We start from the raw sequence: 18641 nt of genomic DNA, 5'->3' as shown, positions 1-18641 counted from the left end.
TTGCGTCAGTACAGGATAAGTAATGTATGTACATAGTGACTCCACCAGCAGAATAGTGAGTGCAGCTCTGCAGTATAATACAGGATGTAACTCAGGAGCAGTACAGGATAAGTAATGTATGTACACAGTGACTCCACCAGCAGAATAGTGAGTGCAGCTCTGGAGTATAATACAGGATGTAACTTAGGAGCAGTACAGGATAAGTCATGTATGTACACAGTGACTCCACCAGCACAATAGTGAGTGCAGCTCTGGGGTATAATACAGGATGTAACTCAGGGTCAGTACAGGATAAGTAATGTGTGTACACAGTGACTCCACCAGCAGAATAGTGAGTGCATCTCTGGAGTAAGGTGTGGTTTGTTGGAGCTCCTCAGAGAACCAGGGTGTGGTTGCAGTCCCAGCTGGAAGCCTGTTTTGGAGCCCAGGATCAGAGCACGTAGCTGGGCTTCTTGTTCTATGGAGTCCCGCAATTCCCCCTCCCCCGGCTTCGGTCGGAGGGGGGGGAGTGCTGAGAAGGCAGCGACAACACCATCAGCGGCGCTGGCGGCATACGTGGTTTCAGCAGCAACAACCAGGAAAGCCGGAGCAGCTAGTAAAGCTGCGAAGAGAGAGGGTCCGGGTCGCAGGCGCAGTGACATGGCCCAGCAGGTTGGTGCAGCCGCATCTGACAGCGCCGGAAGCGAAATGATGACCCGCAGTCAGACTCGCAGCCAAACGCTCAGCAAAGAAGGTAAGCCACAGTGGAGTGAGCGTCGGAAAGGGGAGTCTGTGGTAGAGCTGGCCTCCCGTCTGGCCACCAGCATGGCGGATTATGAGCGAGCGGGGAGAGAAATCCTCCTGCAGAAGGAGAAGCTGCGGTTGGCCAGGTCACTGAAGGACCAGACCGCCGCTAAAGGAAAAAGAGATGCAATCAGCAAGTCCATACAAGACTGTAAAGACTGCATACAGAGCTGCAAGGAAGAGAGGGACAGGATTCTGGAGCAAAGTGGTCCCTTTAGGGAAAAATTAATAAACAGTGATAGGTTCTCCAAGATGGCGTCAGGACACAGCGGTCACAAGGAGGCTGATCACTCCAGCGATGGAGACAGCAGTGGTGACTGTTCTGAGGAGGACACCTACCAGGAGAGTCTGAGGGAGCAGCCTGTCTGCTCAGGAGAGCAGACCCAGAGTGGCACTACAACCACCAGCAGCCTCCGGCCGGAGCAGGTTGCGCTGCCTCTAACCTCCGGGGATTCAGATCCAGAAGAAGATAAAAGTGATGGGGGCGCTTTAATAATGCAGCAGATAAGGCTGTTGGAATCCCCCCCCAATATGAGCGGCCTTAAGTTTGGTGATGATTTACCAGAGGAGGAAGTGAAAATCAAGGCGAAAAAAGGAAAAAAAAAGAATTTGGTGCAGGAGAAATTTGTGTATGTGACGGGGGGCGCTGGTTTGGCTGCAAAGTCGGATCAGGGCACCCCCACCCTGAGAACCCCGGTTTCTGACTCTGCAGTGGGTTTTGAACATGGGAACAGGGATAAAGGAGTTAAACTGGCCGGGTCCTCTGTCCCTGTTTCAGTTAGTGCAGTGACAGAAACAGCCAGCAGGGCGGCCAGCACAGGACAAGGCAAGGTGGCAAAAGAGTTTGGCAGTGGCGGAACTGCCAGCGCCAGTAAGGCCAGTGATGCGGAGGGTGCTGCGGGATCGGGGGTCCCCCGTGTGACAGGTCGGTCTACAGGGGTCCCTCAGTCTAGGTCCCAGCCTAGGTCCCAGGCACCCAGTGATGTGGAGGCTGCTGGCAAATGTAAAGGAAAAAGCAAAAATAAAAATGTTAATACTGCCGGAATGCAGAGTGCTGACCATGGGGGGGTCATTACGGTGGTTGCAGCTGCGCAAGATGGGGCAGCAGTGCCACCCCCCAGGTCTACCAAGGCCCAAAATAAAAAAGCTGCTTCTAACCCCAAGTCCGGTCCAGAGGGTCTTGGAATGAAAGGTCTTGGTATGAAAGGTGTGGATGTGTCTGGTGCAGCCCGCGAGTCTGATGCTCCGACGCACTCGGAGGTACGGGCTGAAGCTACTGTTCTCAGCACAGGGGAACCTACTGTAAATATAGGCACAGGTTCTGGGGATAGTCAGGGCACATCACAGGTTCCAGTCGCCCCTCCGGCGGCGACGACAGCTGGTAGGAGTTATGCCAGTGTCGCCGCTGGAGGGGAAGGGTCCTCCTTGTCTCCAGGCTCTAGAGAGGGCGTATTGCAACAGCGCCTCCTGGGGGCTCTACGGAAGGGGGAGAGTTCAATCACAGTTGGAGGAAGAGAGGTGAACCTATCTCTTTGGACAGAGAGACACGGCTTAGGAGCCTTCCGAGAGCAAAGGGGGGAGACCGTATGGTCCCTACCAACACCCGGGCAGGACGCAGGTCGTAGGAATGTGGTCCGTCTTCGTTGGAGGGGCAATGATACATGCCCCCCGAGGGCGAGGGTAGTGGAGCTTCTACTGAAGATGGGCTTTAGGGCGGTTGACATCTTTGCCCTAATCCATCCCTTCGGCACGTCTGAGTTTGACATCAGCTTCGTTCGCCCAGAGGGCCTAGAACTCTTCTGGGGGAATTACGAGCTGATGAAAAGCGAGCCCGGCTGGCGAGACTTTGCCGTCCAGGTGGTGTCTCGCCAGAACGAAGTCAAGAAGGTGACCGTTTTGACTCGTAACGAGTCACTTTCTTGTTTTGATATAATGACGTGGCTCGGTCGATACGGAGAGGTGACAGACATGCCCAGAAAGAACAGGGATGAGCACGGCATATGGTCCGGGGCCTGGACGTTTATGGTCAAGCTGAAGCGTTCAGGTAACTCAGTGGCACACATTCCATCTGCAGCCTTCCTCGGCAGGGATCGTATCCTGGCCTTTTACCAGGGGCAGCCGAAGCTCTGCCACAGGTGCGGCGACCCCTCACACTTGAGCGCCGCTTGTAAGACCTTGAAGTGCGCTCTGTGTGGGGGCCTGGGTCATCTAGCCGCCTCCTGTGCGGAGATTAGGTGTAACCTGTGTGGTGATCTCGGTCACCCATTCAGTCGCTGTCCACGCTCCTTTGCCAATGCGGTGTCAGCCCCTACGGATGGGGGCCATGGTGCGGCCTCCGGGGGTGAGGGGACTAGCAGAGGTGGAGGAGCTCAGGAGCCAGGGAAGAACCGGCAAAAGACGCCTGCTGAGCAGAGGCGTCAGGACAAACGCAGACGGAGCAGGGAGCTGACAGGAGCGCCCACAGCAGGTGGGTCAATGGTGGCCCCTGTTCCTGAAGCAAATTGTGCGGCTGAGGCCTTGAGGGACAGCGAAGTGGATGAAGAGGACAGGAGGACCCAGAGGGAGGAGAGAAATACCAACTCTTCAGATTCCTCCCACTATGAGAGTGTGGATGAGGAAGGAAAGAGGTGGTTAGAGAAACGGCGTAAGCTAGGTGCCACTAGGAGAAAGCGAAGGGGGGATTCAAGATCTTCTCCCACCCCTGGCAAAGTACTGGAAGGAGAAGCCAGCTCGCCTCCAGTTGGACTCTCCAACAGGTACCGGGCCCTTCAAGACATCTCTTCCTCCTCTGAGGGGGAAGCGAAGGGCAAGGTGCCTGGGGCAAAGAAAGGGTCAACAGGGGGCGCTGAGTCTCCTACTCGTGGAGGCATAGTTCCTTCCGGGGAGGGGGCTACTCTGGAGCCTGGAAACAAGGACGATGGGGTCGGGGGATCCCCTGCTATGGACACATCTGTGTCCAAAAAAAGAAGCAAGGGGCTTTCCTCTGACCCCGAAGAAGCGGGTGTGAGGAAGAAAGCCATCTAATTTAATCACTCATGATGGCGGCACCCACTCCGCTGACTCTGGCATCAATTAACGTTGCCAGCATTAAGTCGGATACGGCTAGATTTGCGGCCTTTGATTTTCTCGGCCGCGTTGAAGCCGACATTTTATTCTTGCAGGAGACCAGGCTGTCCGATTTGGCAGCCATACATAAGGCAAAAAGGGAGTGGAGGTCAGGCCCTTCCTACTGGTCTCTTGCGGCCGAGCCGTATAGCGGAGTGGCGGTCCTTTTTACCGCAGCGGTCGAATGCCGACGAGTTATTGAATTAGAAATGGGAAGGTGCCTGATCTTAGATGTCCTCATGAAGGGACAAGAATTGAGACTTGTAAACATCTACGGTCCCCAGTCAAAAAAGGACAGGAAGAGTCTCTTTATGAGGATCAAGCCCTACCTTTTTACCAGCCGCCAAGTTGTCTTTGGAGGTGACTTTAATGCAGTCACAAGAGCCCGCGATAGGGGAGGCTCTGGAGACAGGCGGTTGACTTTTGACAGCGTCGCACTTAATAGCATAGCTAGCGAGGCTCGCCTGGTGGATGTCCACATCCGGCACACCCCAGGCCACGAGGGATTCACCTTTTATAGGGGTCAGAGCAGGTCTAGAATAGACAGGTTTTATTTGAAGGAGGAAGCCATCTCTTCACCAGTGTCCGTTGTTGAGGTGGAATTCTCCGATCACTGTCTAATATTGTTTTCTCTGAATGTTGCAGAGACCCCCCGGATGGGTAGAGGTTTGTGGAGACTGAATTCATCACTCCTGGAGGAAGCAGAGATAAGACAGTCCTTTGAGGATTTTCTGCAGAGCCAGGTACCATTACTGGATCTCTGTAGCAGTAAGTCAGAGTGGTGGGAGATGTTCAAGAGGAGGGCGGCGAGGTTCTTCCGTGAGCTCTCCAACCTCAGATGCCTGGACAGGTACCGCCTGTACAACGGCCTGAGGAGGAAACTCGAACATCTCGTTTCGACTGGAGGTAGCCGCGAGGAGATCTCCAGAGTGAAATCTTTACTCAAGACGTGCCAGTATGACAGACACGCATCCTTGGTTTTTGAGAGGGATTTCGGGAAGTACCGCTCGCCCGACCCTTACAGAAACTGTAGGATGTCAGTGAATAGTAAAGTGGTCACTGGACTGATTGACAGTACGGGGTCCCTGAATCGATCCAGATCAGGGATTCTGGAGGTCATCAGATCCTACTACTCGCAACTCTTGGGAAAGAGGGATCTAGATTCGGAAGTGATGTCGGCTTTCCTGGCTGAAGCTGTCCCTGGGCCAGGGGTAGACACCTCTCTTGGCGTTTTGACAAAAGAGATCAGAGAAGAGGAAGTTAGACTGGCGATTGATGGGCTCCGGCCCAAAAAGTCGCCAGGTCCGGATGGATTAACATCTGAGTATTATAAGACCTTCAAGGACCTCTTGAGTCCCCTCTTGACGGAGGTATTAAATGAGTGTCTTTCCTCGGGCACTCTGCCAAAGTCAATGAGGAGGTCGGCCTTGATCATTCTGTCAAAAGGTAAAGACTCGAGCCGTATTGAGAACTGGCGTCCCATAGCGCTTCTCAATACGGACAGGAAGGTTCTGGCAAAAGTGCTGTTTAATCGGCTGGTCAAGTTTGCACCCCGGCTCCTCTCGGGGGCGCAGCATTGCTCTGTTCCAGGCCGTAGCACCTTTAGCGCTGTTCTCGGTGTCCGGGAGGCAGTGGAGCAGGGTAGGGCTGGTCACTGGGAGGGGTACCTGCTGTCCTTGGATCAGGCCAAAGCGTTTGATCGGGTTAATCACGAGTACCTCTGGTCCGTCCTTCTGAGATACGGCCTGCCAGTGGGGTTTGTTGATTGGCTGCGAACATTGTATGCAGGGGCTGAGACTTTCCCGCTGGTGAACGGTTGGCCCGGCCGCCCTTTTGAGGTGGGGTCCGGCGTCCGTCAGGGCTGTCCTCTAAGCCCCCTGTTGTATGCGTTTGCGATAGATCCCTTCCTTAGGAGGGTTGATTGTGGACCTATAGCAGGGGTCGGGATGGACCGGGCGGTGCCGGAGGCTACCCTGAGGGCAGTGGCATACGCCGATGATGTCACGCTCTTCGTGTCCTCGAGAGAGGAGGCGGAGTTTGTGGTGTCGGAGGTGGACCGCTACTCGGAAGCTTCCGGGTCTATGGTCAACTGGGATAAGTGTGAAAGTCTCTGGTTAGGAAGGGGGGATCCTACGTTTGATCTCCCGGACACCCTTCCGGTGCCCCAAACTTCAGCAAAAGTACTTGGCATCAAATTCGGCCAGGGGGATTACCCCATGCAAAATTGGGTGGACAGGCTGGATGGTGCAACTCACAAGGTAAATCAGTGGAAGGGTTGGTCTTTGACCCTTCGGGAAAGAATTAGCCTGATCAAAACATACCTGCTCCCGTTATTCATCTACCTGGGCAGCGTATGCATTTTGCCAGAACCTCTCTGGACTCGGGTCTACAACCTGTTCTTCCTAATGTTGTGGGGGAATAGGTTGAACCTGATCAGGAGAGATGTTACATACCGCACGAGGAGACTAGGGGGGTTGTCTATGGTCAACCCCGTGGTGTTTCTTGTAAACACTTTTTTTAAGATCAACATAGGCAACCTCTGGCAAGAGAGGGCTCCTCCGTGGGTCTACTCCTGCAGGGGATGGTTTCGGCCCTTCTTCCAGGAATGGGAGACAGGAGGGCGAGTGAAGGACCTTCGCACACAGCACGGACATCTCCCGGCTTACGCTACCTTGGTTCTGAAGGTGATACGCCGGTGGGGTCTGGGGATGTGGGAGATCAGGACTCTGACGAGGAGGCTCCTCGACGAAAGAGTCCTGTTGACCCATTTCCAGAAGCCCCTGGCGCTCAAGGACTGCCCAAGTCGGGACCTGGAGGGAGGGTTACGTTTACTGAATTCAACCCGGGTCCCCTTGAAGTTTTGGGACTTGGCTTGGCGCTGCTTTCACGGGAGACTGTATGTAAGGGGTAACTTGAAGAGCAGGCCTCTGATTGACAGGGGTTGCCCCCGTCAGGAGTGCAGCGACGTGCTGGAAAGCATGGAGCATTTCCTGCTTCAGTGCCCCTTTAATACAGAGGTATACCAACGGGTAGGGGTCTCCATAGGCTGGCCTCAGCTGGCACACCTCTCCTATGCGGAGTGGGCTTATGGAGCGTTCAGAGGCCTTGGTGGCAGGGACCGCTGCACTTTATTTCTAGTTAGCCTAGTGGTCAGGTTCCACATCTGGAGTGCACGGTGTTTAATCTCGACGGAGCTGAAAGTCCTCCCCGTGGATACGGTATGTAGGAACATCCTGGGTGACCTGGTGAAGGTGCGTTCTTTGGAGTATGAGAGGCTGGGCACATCTAAAGCTTCTCTCCTATGGAGAGGGCTTGTATTTCGTTAGGGACAGTTTGTTTTTCTTAATTTTCTAGGGGCAGAGTAGGGAGAGAGGAGGGACAGGATAGGGAGAGAGGAGGGATAGGGCAGGGACAGTTTTCCATGAAGGGTCAGACTGAGGGGCAGACTAAGGACAGTCTAGGGCAAATTAGGGAAAGAATAGGGAGAAAATGCAAGGGATAGTACATTGTGATATCTGTGCCCGGCTTATCACCTCCAATCCCGGTGGCGGGCTGTGAGTACACCATAAAGCTTTTTGTTTTGATTTGGGCAAAATGGAGTGAAGTAGGGCTGCAGGAGAGCCGACCTTAGGCTTTCGGGTTATGTTAATATATATCGTGTATGTCATGTATATTGGTTATTGTATTTTTATATGTATATATTCACGTTCTGGGTGGTAGGTAGGTTGGGTGGGGGGTTGGGGGGGAGTGGTTTCACGCCTTGAGCCGTAGCCTGGCACGTCCCGAACATTGAACTCTGGGCACGGACTGGTGGAGCGGGCATGGCCCCCAGGCTGCGGCAGGCAGAGTGTTGTACAGTTTATATATATTTAAAAAAAAAAAACCCCTGGTGTGGCTTGGCACGTCCTGAACTTTAGAACTCTGGGCACGGACTGATGGAGCAGGCATGGCCCCCGAGCTGCACTGGGGACCCAAAAAAAAAAAAAAAAAAAAAAAAAAAAAAAAAAATTTTTCGAAAAACTATTTCTTTAGTTATTTTTGTATGCCGGTTGGCTTGGTCTTTATTTTCATATTTAGTTAATTATTGGTATATATATATATATGTTATGTTTACGTTATTGCCTAATTTTGTTTATGATGGGGTTTCAGTGCGGTACGGCTGGACCTGTAGTTTTAGTTTTATCTTCTGGATAGCTGGATGCTCTTCTTTTAGGTATATTGTGTTTTGCTTTGAGTGTGTGTGCGAGGGTGCGGCAGGGGGGAGGGGAGTCCAGACATGGGGTTTCTTTTGTTTGTGGACCATGGACTCTGGGTGAAGGGCCTTATCTCTGTATACGGTTGTATTATTATTATTTACTATTGTTACAGTTTGCTTTTATTGTTATGTTTCATACTTTTATAATAAAAGATCTACAGGATGTAACTCAGGATCAGTACAGGATAAGTAATGTATGTACACAGTGACTCCACCAGCAGAATAGTGAGTGCAGCTCTGCAGTATAATACAGGATGTAACTCAGGAGCAGTACAGGATAAGTAATGTATGTACACAGTGACTCCACCAGCAGAATAGTGAGTGCAGCTCTGGAGTATAATACAGGATGTAACTCAGGGTCAGTACAGGATAAGTAATGTATGTACACAGTGACTCCACCAGCAGAACAGTGAGTGCAGCTCTGCAGTATAATACAGGATGTAACTCAGGATCAGTACAGGATAAGTAATGTATGTACACAGTGACTCCACCAGCAGAATAGTGAGTGCAGCTCTGGGGTATAATACAGGATGTAACTCAGGGTCAGTACAGGATAAGTAATGTATGTACACAGTGACTCCACCAGCAGAATAGTGAGTGCAGCTCTGCAGTATAATACAGGATGTAACTCAGGAGCAGTACAGGATAAGTAATGTATGTACACAGTGACTCCACCAGCAGAATAGTGAGTGCAGCTCTGGTGTATAATACAGGATGTAACTCAGGATCAGTACAGGATAAGTAATGTATGAACACAGTGACTCCACCAGCAGAATAGTGAGTGCAGCTCTGGTGTATAATACAGGATGTAAGTCAGGATCAGTACAGGATAAGTAATGTATGTACATAGTGACTCCACCAGCAGAATAGTGAGTGCAGCTCTGCAGTATAATACAGGATGTAACTCAGGATCAGTACAGGATAAGTAATGTATGTACATAGTGACTCCACCAGCAGAATAGTGAGTGCAGCTCTGCAGTATAATACAGGATGTAACTCAGGAGCAGTACAGAATAAGTAATGTATGTACACAGTGACTCCACCAGCAGAATAGTGAGTGCAGCTCTGGAGTATAATACAGGATGTAACTCAGGGTCAGTACAGGATAAGTAATGTATGTACACAGTGACTCCACCAGCAGAACAGTGAGTGCAGCTCTGCAGTATAATACAGGATGTAACTCAGGATCAGTACAGGATAAGTAATGTATGTACACAGTGACTCCACCAGCAGAATAGTGAGTGCAGCTCTGGGGTATAATACAGGATGTAACTCAGGGTCAGTACAGGATAAGTAATGTATGTACACAGTGACTCCACCAGCAGAATAGTGAGTGCAGCTCTGCAGTATAATACAGGATGTAACTCAGGATCAGTACAGGATAAGTAATGTATGTACACAGTGACTCCACCAGCAGAATAGTGAGTGCAGCTCTGGTGTATAATACAGGATGTAACTCAGGATCAGTACAGGATAAGTAATGTATGAACACAGTGACTCCACCAGCAGAATAGTGAGTGCAGCTCTGGTGTATAATACAGGATGTAAGTCAGGATCAGTACAGGATAAGTAATGTATGTACACAGTGACTCCACCAGCAGAATAGTGAGTGCAGCTCTGGTGTATAATACAGGATGTAACTCAGGATCAGTACAGGATAAGTAATGTATGTACACAGTGACTCCACCAGCAGAATAGTGAGTGCAGCTCTGGAGTATAATACAGGATGTAACTCAGGATCAGTACAGGATAAGTAATGTATGAACACAGTGACTCCACCAGCAGAATAGTGAGTGCAGCTCTGGTGTATAATACAGGATGTAAGTCAGGATCAGTACAGGATAAGTAATGTATGTACACAGTGACTCCACCAGCAGAATAGTGAGTGCAGCTCTGGGGTATAATACAGGATGTAACTCAGGATCAGTACAGAATAAGTAATGTATGTACGCAGTGACTCCAGCAGCAGAATAGTGAGTGCAGCTCTGGGATATAATACAAGATAAGTAATGCTGTACATGGTGACTCCACTCTGTTTGTATTTTTAGTGTGTTTAAGGTGTAACTATAAGTCATTTACCGAGATGAAATCCCTTTAACACGTGGACCGCGGGGTTCCATCACCTTGCTGTGTGTGACGCCTCGGTTTGCTCCTGATCCTCTCGTGTTTTGCTTGTTTTTAGCTGGCCAAGAATGTAGGAAACAATAGCTTCAATGAAATTATGGAAGGGAATCTACCGTCTCCGTCACCCAAACCTTCTCCTTCCAGCGATATGTAAGTAGTGCGATCAGATGTGTAGCAATGAGCAGGTTCTGATGATGGCACTGAAATATAAATGTACCCCAATAGGACGGCGCGTAAAGAATACATCACAGCAAAGTACGTGGAGCACAAGTTCTGCCGGAGGATGTGCTCTTCAGGGGCCGAGAAGCAGAGCGAGCTGCTGGAGGCTGTGAAATCAAGGGACTTACTTGCACTAATCCAAGTCTATGCAGAAGGGGTGGAGATCCTGGAACCACTGTTAGAATCGGGGCTGGTAAGGAGAATGTATCCTAGAATGGTAGAGTTGGAAGGGTCATCGGGTCCGACCCCCTGCTCAGTGCAGGATCACTAGATCATCCCAGACAGATGTCTGTCCAGCCTTTGTTTGAACACTTCCATTGAAGGAGAACTCCCCACCTCCTGTGGCAACCTGTTCCACTCATTGATCCCCCTCACTGTCTAATATCTAATCTGTGTCTCCTCCCTTTCAGTTGCATCCCATTGCTTCTAGTATTTCCTTGTGCAGATGAGAATAGGGCTGATCCCTCTGCACTGTGACAGCCCTTCAGATATTTGTAGACAGCTATTAGGTCTCCTCTCAGCCTTCTCTTCTGCTAAACATTCCCAGATCCTTTAACCGTTCCTCATAGGACATGATTTGTAGACCGCTCACCATCTTGGTAACTCTTCTCTGAACTTGCTGCAGTTTGTCTATGTCTTTATAAAGTGGGGTGCCCAGAACTGGACCGAGTATTCCAGAAGAGGTCTGACTAAGGAAGAGTAGAGGGGGATAATGACCTCACGTGATCTAGACTCGATGCTTCTCTTACACCCCAGCACTGGACCCAGTATTCCAGATGAGGTCTGACTAAGGAAGAGTAGAGGGGATAATGACCTCACGTGATCTAGACTCTATGCTTCTCTTAATACACCCCAGCACTGGACCCGGTATTCCTGATGAGGTCTGACTAAGGAAGAGTAGAGGGGATAATGACCCCATGTGATCTAGACTCGATGCTTCTCTTACACCCCAGCACTGGACCCAGTATTCCAGATCAATTAGTAAAAGTTTTTCAGTATTTTTAAATGTACCATTAAAAAACACACCTCATCCTTCAGAACAAGAAGCCCTCATACAGCCATATAATGGGAGAATGAATGGGGTGGAAATGAAAAGCGAAAATTAAAAATCTCTGGTCATGAAGGGGTTAAGTGCAAGGGATGTGATGATGATGACCCCCTCAATAGTGCATTGCAGCCTATATTCTCGTGTTCCCTGGTTAAGAGGTAGGTGATGTGGGAGGGTCGCTGCTCACAGTCACGTTGTGTCTTGCAGGAGCCGGGTGAAACAGCTCTCCACCTCGCAGTGCGCACCGCCGACCACACGACCCTCCCCTTGGTGGACTTCTTGGTACAGAACTGGTGAGAATCATTGTGCCTTTACCAGTCAGGTTTTTGTCAGCATTCTTGTAGTGTTGTTAGTCGAAATCCCAACAATCAGCTGTGATCCTTGTGGGAGCCCATGGACAAGTGTTCCGTTTCACTGCAGCGCCCCCACAGGTGAAATGAAGTATTACACATTTACATCAATGGATTTTCTGTGTGGTACAGGACAGTCCAACAGAGAGTCGCTCTATATAACCGCTCTCCAAGAGGTGCGGGATCCGACAGAGACCCCTTTCTATTAACTCTAAATTCAATTATATGGTGTATTTAAATCCATTTTCTGATCTACGGTAGACATCACCTTTAGATCTGTATGGAAGTTGATAAATGGGGTGTGACTGCCAAACCTCAGGTATTGTCTAGGATTAGAAAAACATGGCTGCTTCCTTCCAAAAACAGCGCCATACCTGCCTTGTGGCTGTAGGTGGTATTGCAGCTCTGTGTGATTCACTTTAATGGAGTGGAGCTGCACTGTCAACCCATGCACAGGTGTGGCGCTGTTTCTGTAATCCAGGGTGGCCTTTACAGTGTATCTTCCTGCTTTGCATATGAACATCAAGTTACTTGCTGTCAGGGATTGAGATGATTCTTGTTCTGAATGTAATGTACGGACCTCGCACTTCTCACAGCTGAGGTTTAGTTACAGTTACATCCACAATACATCAGCAGCACAAATCTCTACAATGTATCCATCTTGTGTCCAAGCGGTTTATCTCAGGACTGGATACAATTGTAGCAAACCTTCAGCTTCTCCACACTAAATTCCTCCCTCTCCAATCCATCCGGAATGCAGCAGCCAGGCTAATCTTTCTGTCCTGCGCTGCGCCTCCGCCCTGTGCCGCTAACGGCGCTGCGCCTCCACCCTGTGCCGCTGACGGGGCTGCGCCCTCCGCCCTGTGCCGCTAACGGCGCTGCGCCTCCACCCTGTGCCGCTGACGGGGCTGCGCCTCCACCCTGTGCCGCTGACGGGGCTGCGCCCTCCGCCCTGTGCCGCTGACGGGGCTGCGCCCTCCGCCCTGTGCCGCTGACGGGGCTGCGCCCTCCGCCCTGTGCCGCTGACGGGGCTGCGCCCTCCGCCCTGTGCCGCTGACGGGGCTGCGCCCTCCGCCCTGTGCCGCTGACGGGGCTGCGCCCTCCGCCCTGTGCCGCTGACGGGGCTGCGCCCTGTGCCGCTGACGGGGCTGCGCCCTGTGCCGCTGACGGCCCTCCGCCCTGTGCCGCTGACGGCCCTCCGCCCTGTGCCGCTGACGGCCCTCCGCCCTGTGCCGCTGACGGCCCTCCGCCCTGTGCCGCTGACGGCCCTCCGCCCTGTGCCGCTGACGGCCCTCCGCCCTGTGCCGCTGACGGCCCTCCGCCCTGTGCCGCTGACGGCCCTCCGCCCTGTGCCGCGGACGGCGCTGCGCCCTCCGCCCTGTGCCGCGGACGGCGCTGCGCCCTCCGCCCTGTGCCGCTGACGGCGCTGCGCCCTGTGCCGCGGACGGCGCTGCGCCCTCCGCCCTGTGCCGCGGACGGCGCTGCGCCCTCCGCCCTGTGCCGCGGACGGCGCTGCGCCCTCCGCCCTGTGCCGCGGACGGCGCTCCGCCCTGTGCCCCGGACGGCGGACGGCGCTGCGCCCTCCGCCCTGTGCCCCGGACGGCGGTTCTGATTACGCCTCCGCCCTGTACCGCGGACGGCGCTTCTGACGGTGCCTCCACCTCCGCCCTGTACTGCTGACTCTCCTGCTTGCCCATCAAATATAGAGTGCATTTCTAGCCATCACTCTCATGCATGAAGCTCTCCACAGCGCTGCACCTCCCTTACCTGTGCTCTCCACTCCTCTCTCCGGACCTCCCACTCCAGATCTCTAGAACGCGCAACACCGGACAATCAGGCTAATTTCAGACACCCACAGTTTTAAGCGAGATCTAAGCTTTTCTCCATCTACTCCTCTTCTACACTCCCCCTTGGAAACTCGACCCCCTTCTTCCCACTGCACCCCATCGCATCTCATATCTGCTTGTTCACAACCACGGCTGGTGTGTATGTGTGTGCCGTGCCCTGTGTATATGTGTATCATGCTCCGTGTGTGTATGTGCGTGCCGTGCCCTTTGTATGTGCGTGCCGTGCCCTTTGTATGTGCGTGCCGTGCCCTTTGTATGTGCGTGCCGTGCCCTTTGTATGTGCGTGCCGTGCCCTTTGTATATGCGTGCCGTGCCCTGTGTATGTGTGTGCCGTGCCCTTTGTATATGTGTGCCGTGCCCTGTGTATGTGTGTATCATGCTCCGTGTGTGTGTATGTGCGTGCCGTGCCCTTTGTATGCGCGTGCCGTGCCCTTTGTATATGCGTGCCGTGCCCTGTGTATGTGTGTGCCGTGCCCTGTGTATGTGTGTGCCGTGCCCTGTGTATGTGTGTGCTGTGCCCTGTGTATATGTGTATCATGCTCCGTGTGTGTGTATGCCGTGCCCTGTGTATATGTGTACCATGCTCCGTGTGTGTGTATGTGTGTGCCGTGCCCTGTGTATGTGTGTGCCGTGCCCTGTGTGTATGTGTGTGCCGTGCCCTGTGTGTATGTGTGTGCCGTGCCCTGTGTGTATGTGTGTGCCGTGCCCTGTGTGTATGTGTGTGCCGTGCCCTGTGTGTATGTGTGTGCCGTGCCCTGTGTGTATGTGTGTGCCGTGCCCTGTGTGTATGTGTGTGCCGTGCCCTGTGTGTGCCGTGCCCTGTGTGTGCCGTGCCCTGTGTGTGCCGTGCCCTGTGTGTGCCGTGCCCTGTGTGTGCCGTGCCCTGTGTGTGCCGTGCCCTGTGTGTATGTGTGTGCCGTGCCCTGTGTGTATGTGTGTGCCGTGCCCTGTGTGTATGTGTGTGCCGTGCCCTGTGTGTATGTGTACCGCGCCCTGTATGGGTGTGCCGCGCCCTGTGTGTATGCGTGTGCCGCGCCCTGTGTGTATGCGTGTGCCGCGCCCTGTGTGTATGCGTGTGCCGTGCCCTGTGTGTATGTGTGTGCCGTGCCCTGTGTGTATGTGTACCGCGCCCTGTGTGTATGTGTACCGCGCCCTGTATGGGTGTGCCGCGCCCTGTGTGTATGCGTGTGCCGCGCCCTGTGTGTATGCGTGTGCCGCGCCCTGTGTGTATGCGTGTGCCGCGCCCTGTGTGTGTGCCGCGCCCTGTGTGTATGCGTGTGCCGCGCCCTGTGTGTATGCGTGTGCCGCGCCCTGTGTGTATGCGTGTGCCGCGCCCTGTGTGTGTGCCGCGCCCTGTGTGTATGCGTGTGCCGCGCCCTGTGTGTATGCGTGTGCCGCGCCCTGTGTGTATGCGTGTGCCGCACTCTGCATGCACCTTCTTATCCTCCGCTCCCCTGGGTTATTACTGCCTCCTCTGACTCCTGTGTTCTCCCCGTCTGTAAAGACCATCTGATTAGCTGTGAAGAGGTTTGGGGTCTGCACAGATGGGTGTAACGAGCTGCAGTCCTGCAGATGAGGGGCTGACGGCTTCTGTTACCGCTTGTTCATCTTCTTCTCATGTCTCTGTCCACAGTGGAAACTTAGATAAACCGACTGCAAAAGGCAACACGGCGCTGCACTACTGCTGCATCTACAGCAAGCCCGAATGCCTCAAGCTGCTTCTGAGGGGAAAACCAACTATCGACCTGGGTGAGAAGAGCGTCCGTGCCGCCAACGCCCGGTGGCCTGCTGTGTGCATAGTGTCAGTCTTCTTACTCCACTCAGCTCCAAAGCTGCAGTCACAATTGTCCTGCTAGGCCAGCAGAGATGATAGAATTGGTGCTGGTTACCCTGTACAGCCGGCGGAGATGATAGAATGGGTGCTGGTTACCCTGTAGGGCAGCAGAGATGATAGAATGGGTGCTGGTTACCCTGTAGGGCAGCAGAGATGATAGAATGGGTGCTGGTTACCCTGTAGGGCAGCAGAGATGATAGAATGGGTGCTGGTTACCCTGTAGGCCAGCAGAGATGATAGAATAGGTGCTGGTTACCCTGTAGGCCAGCAGAGATGATAGAATGGGTGCTGGTTACCCTGTACAGCCGGCGGAGATGATAGAATGGGTGCTGGTTACCCTGTAGGGCAGCAGAGATGATAGAATGGGTGCTGGTTACCCTGTAGGGCAGCAGAGATGATAGAATGGGTGCTGGTTACCCTGTAGGCCAGCAGAGATGATAGAATAGGTGCTGGTTACCCTGTAGGCCAGCAGAGATGATAGAATGGGTGCTGGTTACCCTGTACAGCCGGCGGAGATGATAGAATGGGTGCTGGTTACCCTGTAGGGCAGCAGAGATGATAGAATGGGTGCTGGTTACCCTGTAGGGCAGCAGAGATGATAGAATGGGTGCTGGTTACCCTGTAGGGCAGCAGAGATGATAGAATGGGTGCTGGTCACCCTGTAGGGCAGCAGAGATGATAGAATGGGTGCTGGTCACCCTGTAGGCCAGCAGAGATGATAGAACGGGTGCTGGTCACCCTGTAGGCCAGCAAAGATGATAGAATAGGTGCTGGTCACCCTGTAGGCCAGCAGAGATGATAGAATAGGTGCTGGTTACCCTGTAGGGCAGCAGAGATGATAGAATGGGTGCTGGTTACCCTGTAGGGCAGCAGAGATGATAGAATGGGTGCTGGTCACCCTGTAGGGCAGCAGAGATGATAGAATAGGTGCTGGTCACCCTGTAGGCCAGCAGAGATGATAGAACGGGTGCTGGTCACCCTGTAGGCCAGCAAAGATGATAGAATAGGTGCTGGTTACCCTGTAGGGCAGCAGAGATGATAGAATGGGTGCTGGTTACCCTGTAGGGCAGAAGAGATGATAGAATGGGTGCTGGTCACCCTGTAGGGCAGAAGAGATGATAGAATGGGTGCTGGTCACCCTGTAGGGCAGAAGAGATGATAGAATGGGTGCTGGTTACCCTGTACAGCAGAGATGATAGAATGGGTGCCGGGTAATTTGGACCGTTAACACAATCCCTGTATGTCGACGCCATTCCGATTGGAGCAGAGACGCAACTAGGGGGCACTCACTGTATGGATCACATCATCGATCACTCCGTCTCTGTTCGCTCTGACCTGGCAATACCATGGAAGTTGATGGGAACAATATCCATGTATATAGAGCAGCTCCCCCTAGTGGCTGCTGTCAGTGCTCTTGGGTGACTATTACTCTAGGTAACTCAAACCCCGAGGTTAGGAGAGAGGTGGGTATGATGGAGGAGCGGCTGGTATGTCTGATCTTCTTCTACTCTCTTGCAGTCAACCAGCTTGGTGAGACGGCGTTTGACACGGCAAAGCGATTAAAAGTAGCGCAGTGTGAGGAGCTGGTGAGTGGCGCTCCAACCCCCTTATGTGTTGTCTTGTGCGCTGACCCCGGAGGTGGATGATGGGAGCTTCATTTATGTGTTTACCTTCAGCTTTCTCAGGCCGCGGCCGGTAAACTGAACCCACATATCCATGTGGAGTACGACTGGAACCTGCGGCTGGAGGAGATCGACGAGAGCGATGACGACTTGGACGATAAGGTGACACTTCCACTTATTACTCCCCCGTAAACCGGTCTCATGGAGAGCCCACTCTAATAGCGCAGCGAAGGACGGAGCTTCCTGAAATCAGCATGTCTGATCCCCCTCCCCGGCAGCAGATGGAGGGGTGTGTAACTCCCATAGACATGAATGAAGAGAGCTGTGCCTATTACCCCCTCCCCAGTATGGCACTCCAGGAAGCTGAGATGTAGGCGTCTGTTGTAGATGTGACGCACAGTGGAGGACACTCTGGACACACTTTTTTCTTGTTCTCACATAGCCAAGTCCAATCAAGAAGGAGCGCTCCCCGAGACCCCAGAGCTTCTGCCATTCTTCCAGCATCTCCCCTCAAGACAAGCTGTCTCTGCCGGGCTTCAGCACTCCACGGGATAAGCAGCGGCTGTCGTACGGAGCCTTCACCAACTTCATGTCCACCAGCACCGACTCCCCAACGTCCCCCATCACTGACGCACCTCCACTGCCCCCCAGGAATGCAGGCAAAGGTATGTGAATAAGAAGGGGTGTCACTTCATGTTCTTCTGGTCTCCGCCGTGGATTTATGTACCATCTATTGTTTCCATCAACTGATTACTATATGTAACCGTGGTTCTGTAATGTTTGTATTTTGTCTTTCTGTATTCCCCCTGTCTATGTAAGCGCTGCGGAATATGTTGGCGCTATACAAATAAAGATTATTATTATTATTATCTAGGTGGATGATGCACGGTCCATGTAGAGACAGAAGTCTGCTTTAGCCGCAGGCAATTTGAACCCCTCGCCTGATTAAAGGGGCATTCCAGCTGCAGCAAATAAGATGTTCTCCATTATATTTTCTATATCCGTTCAGGATCTCTGCTTACTGTCATCTAGTAGGGATCTCAGTCCAGCTGCGTGTCCATCACATGACCACAATGGATTGTTATCCATTTGAAGTGCACAATCCCGATTCTTATTGAACGACAGCAAGCAGAGATTTTGTAAACTGCGAGCAAGCAATGTGTAGTTTTCTATGACGATTTCCTGAGAGCAGATTCCTCTCTAAAGGCCCTTTTACATGCAACAATGATTGCTCAAAATTCGCACAAACGACCGAAAATGAGCGATAATCTTTACATGTAAACGCCGGCATCGGGCAGTTGGCGTTTGAACTATCAATATTATGTCTCATTAAATCCAACATTTAGCCACTGAATTTCACTCATCTTTCAAAAGACTGCAGGATGTTTACACTAGCCACGAGGAGAACAATGCAATGTTTACACTAGCCGCCAGGAGAACAATGTAATGTTTAC

At 52.4% G+C, this 18641-nt stretch overlaps 1 protein-coding gene across 4 annotated transcripts in view; it reads left to right on the top strand.

The window, feature by feature from the left end:
• Positions 1-18641, top strand: part of ASAP1 (ArfGAP with SH3 domain, ankyrin repeat and PH domain 1) — a 403335-nt gene that overhangs the window by 363842 nt on the left and 20852 nt on the right. For all 4 annotated transcript variants that reach the window (XM_066578799.1, XM_066578798.1, XM_066578796.1 and 1 more), the window contains 7 exons: positions 10326-10417; positions 10493-10679; positions 11742-11827; positions 15365-15480; positions 17084-17151; positions 17242-17349; positions 17630-17852. In XM_066578799.1, the coding sequence (XP_066434896.1) occupies positions 10326-10417; positions 10493-10679; positions 11742-11827; positions 15365-15480; positions 17084-17151; positions 17242-17349; positions 17630-17852 (880 nt within the window). The remainder of the gene's footprint in view (positions 1-10325; positions 10418-10492; positions 10680-11741; positions 11828-15364; positions 15481-17083; positions 17152-17241; positions 17350-17629; positions 17853-18641) is intronic.

This window comes from Eleutherodactylus coqui, chromosome 9, assembly GCF_035609145.1.
Source record: "Eleutherodactylus coqui strain aEleCoq1 chromosome 9, aEleCoq1.hap1, whole genome shotgun sequence".
NCBI lineage: Eukaryota > Metazoa > Chordata > Amphibia > Anura > Eleutherodactylidae > Eleutherodactylus > Eleutherodactylus coqui.
The sequence above is the reverse complement of the archived record's forward strand: the minus strand, read 5'-3'. Positions and strand labels throughout refer to the sequence as shown.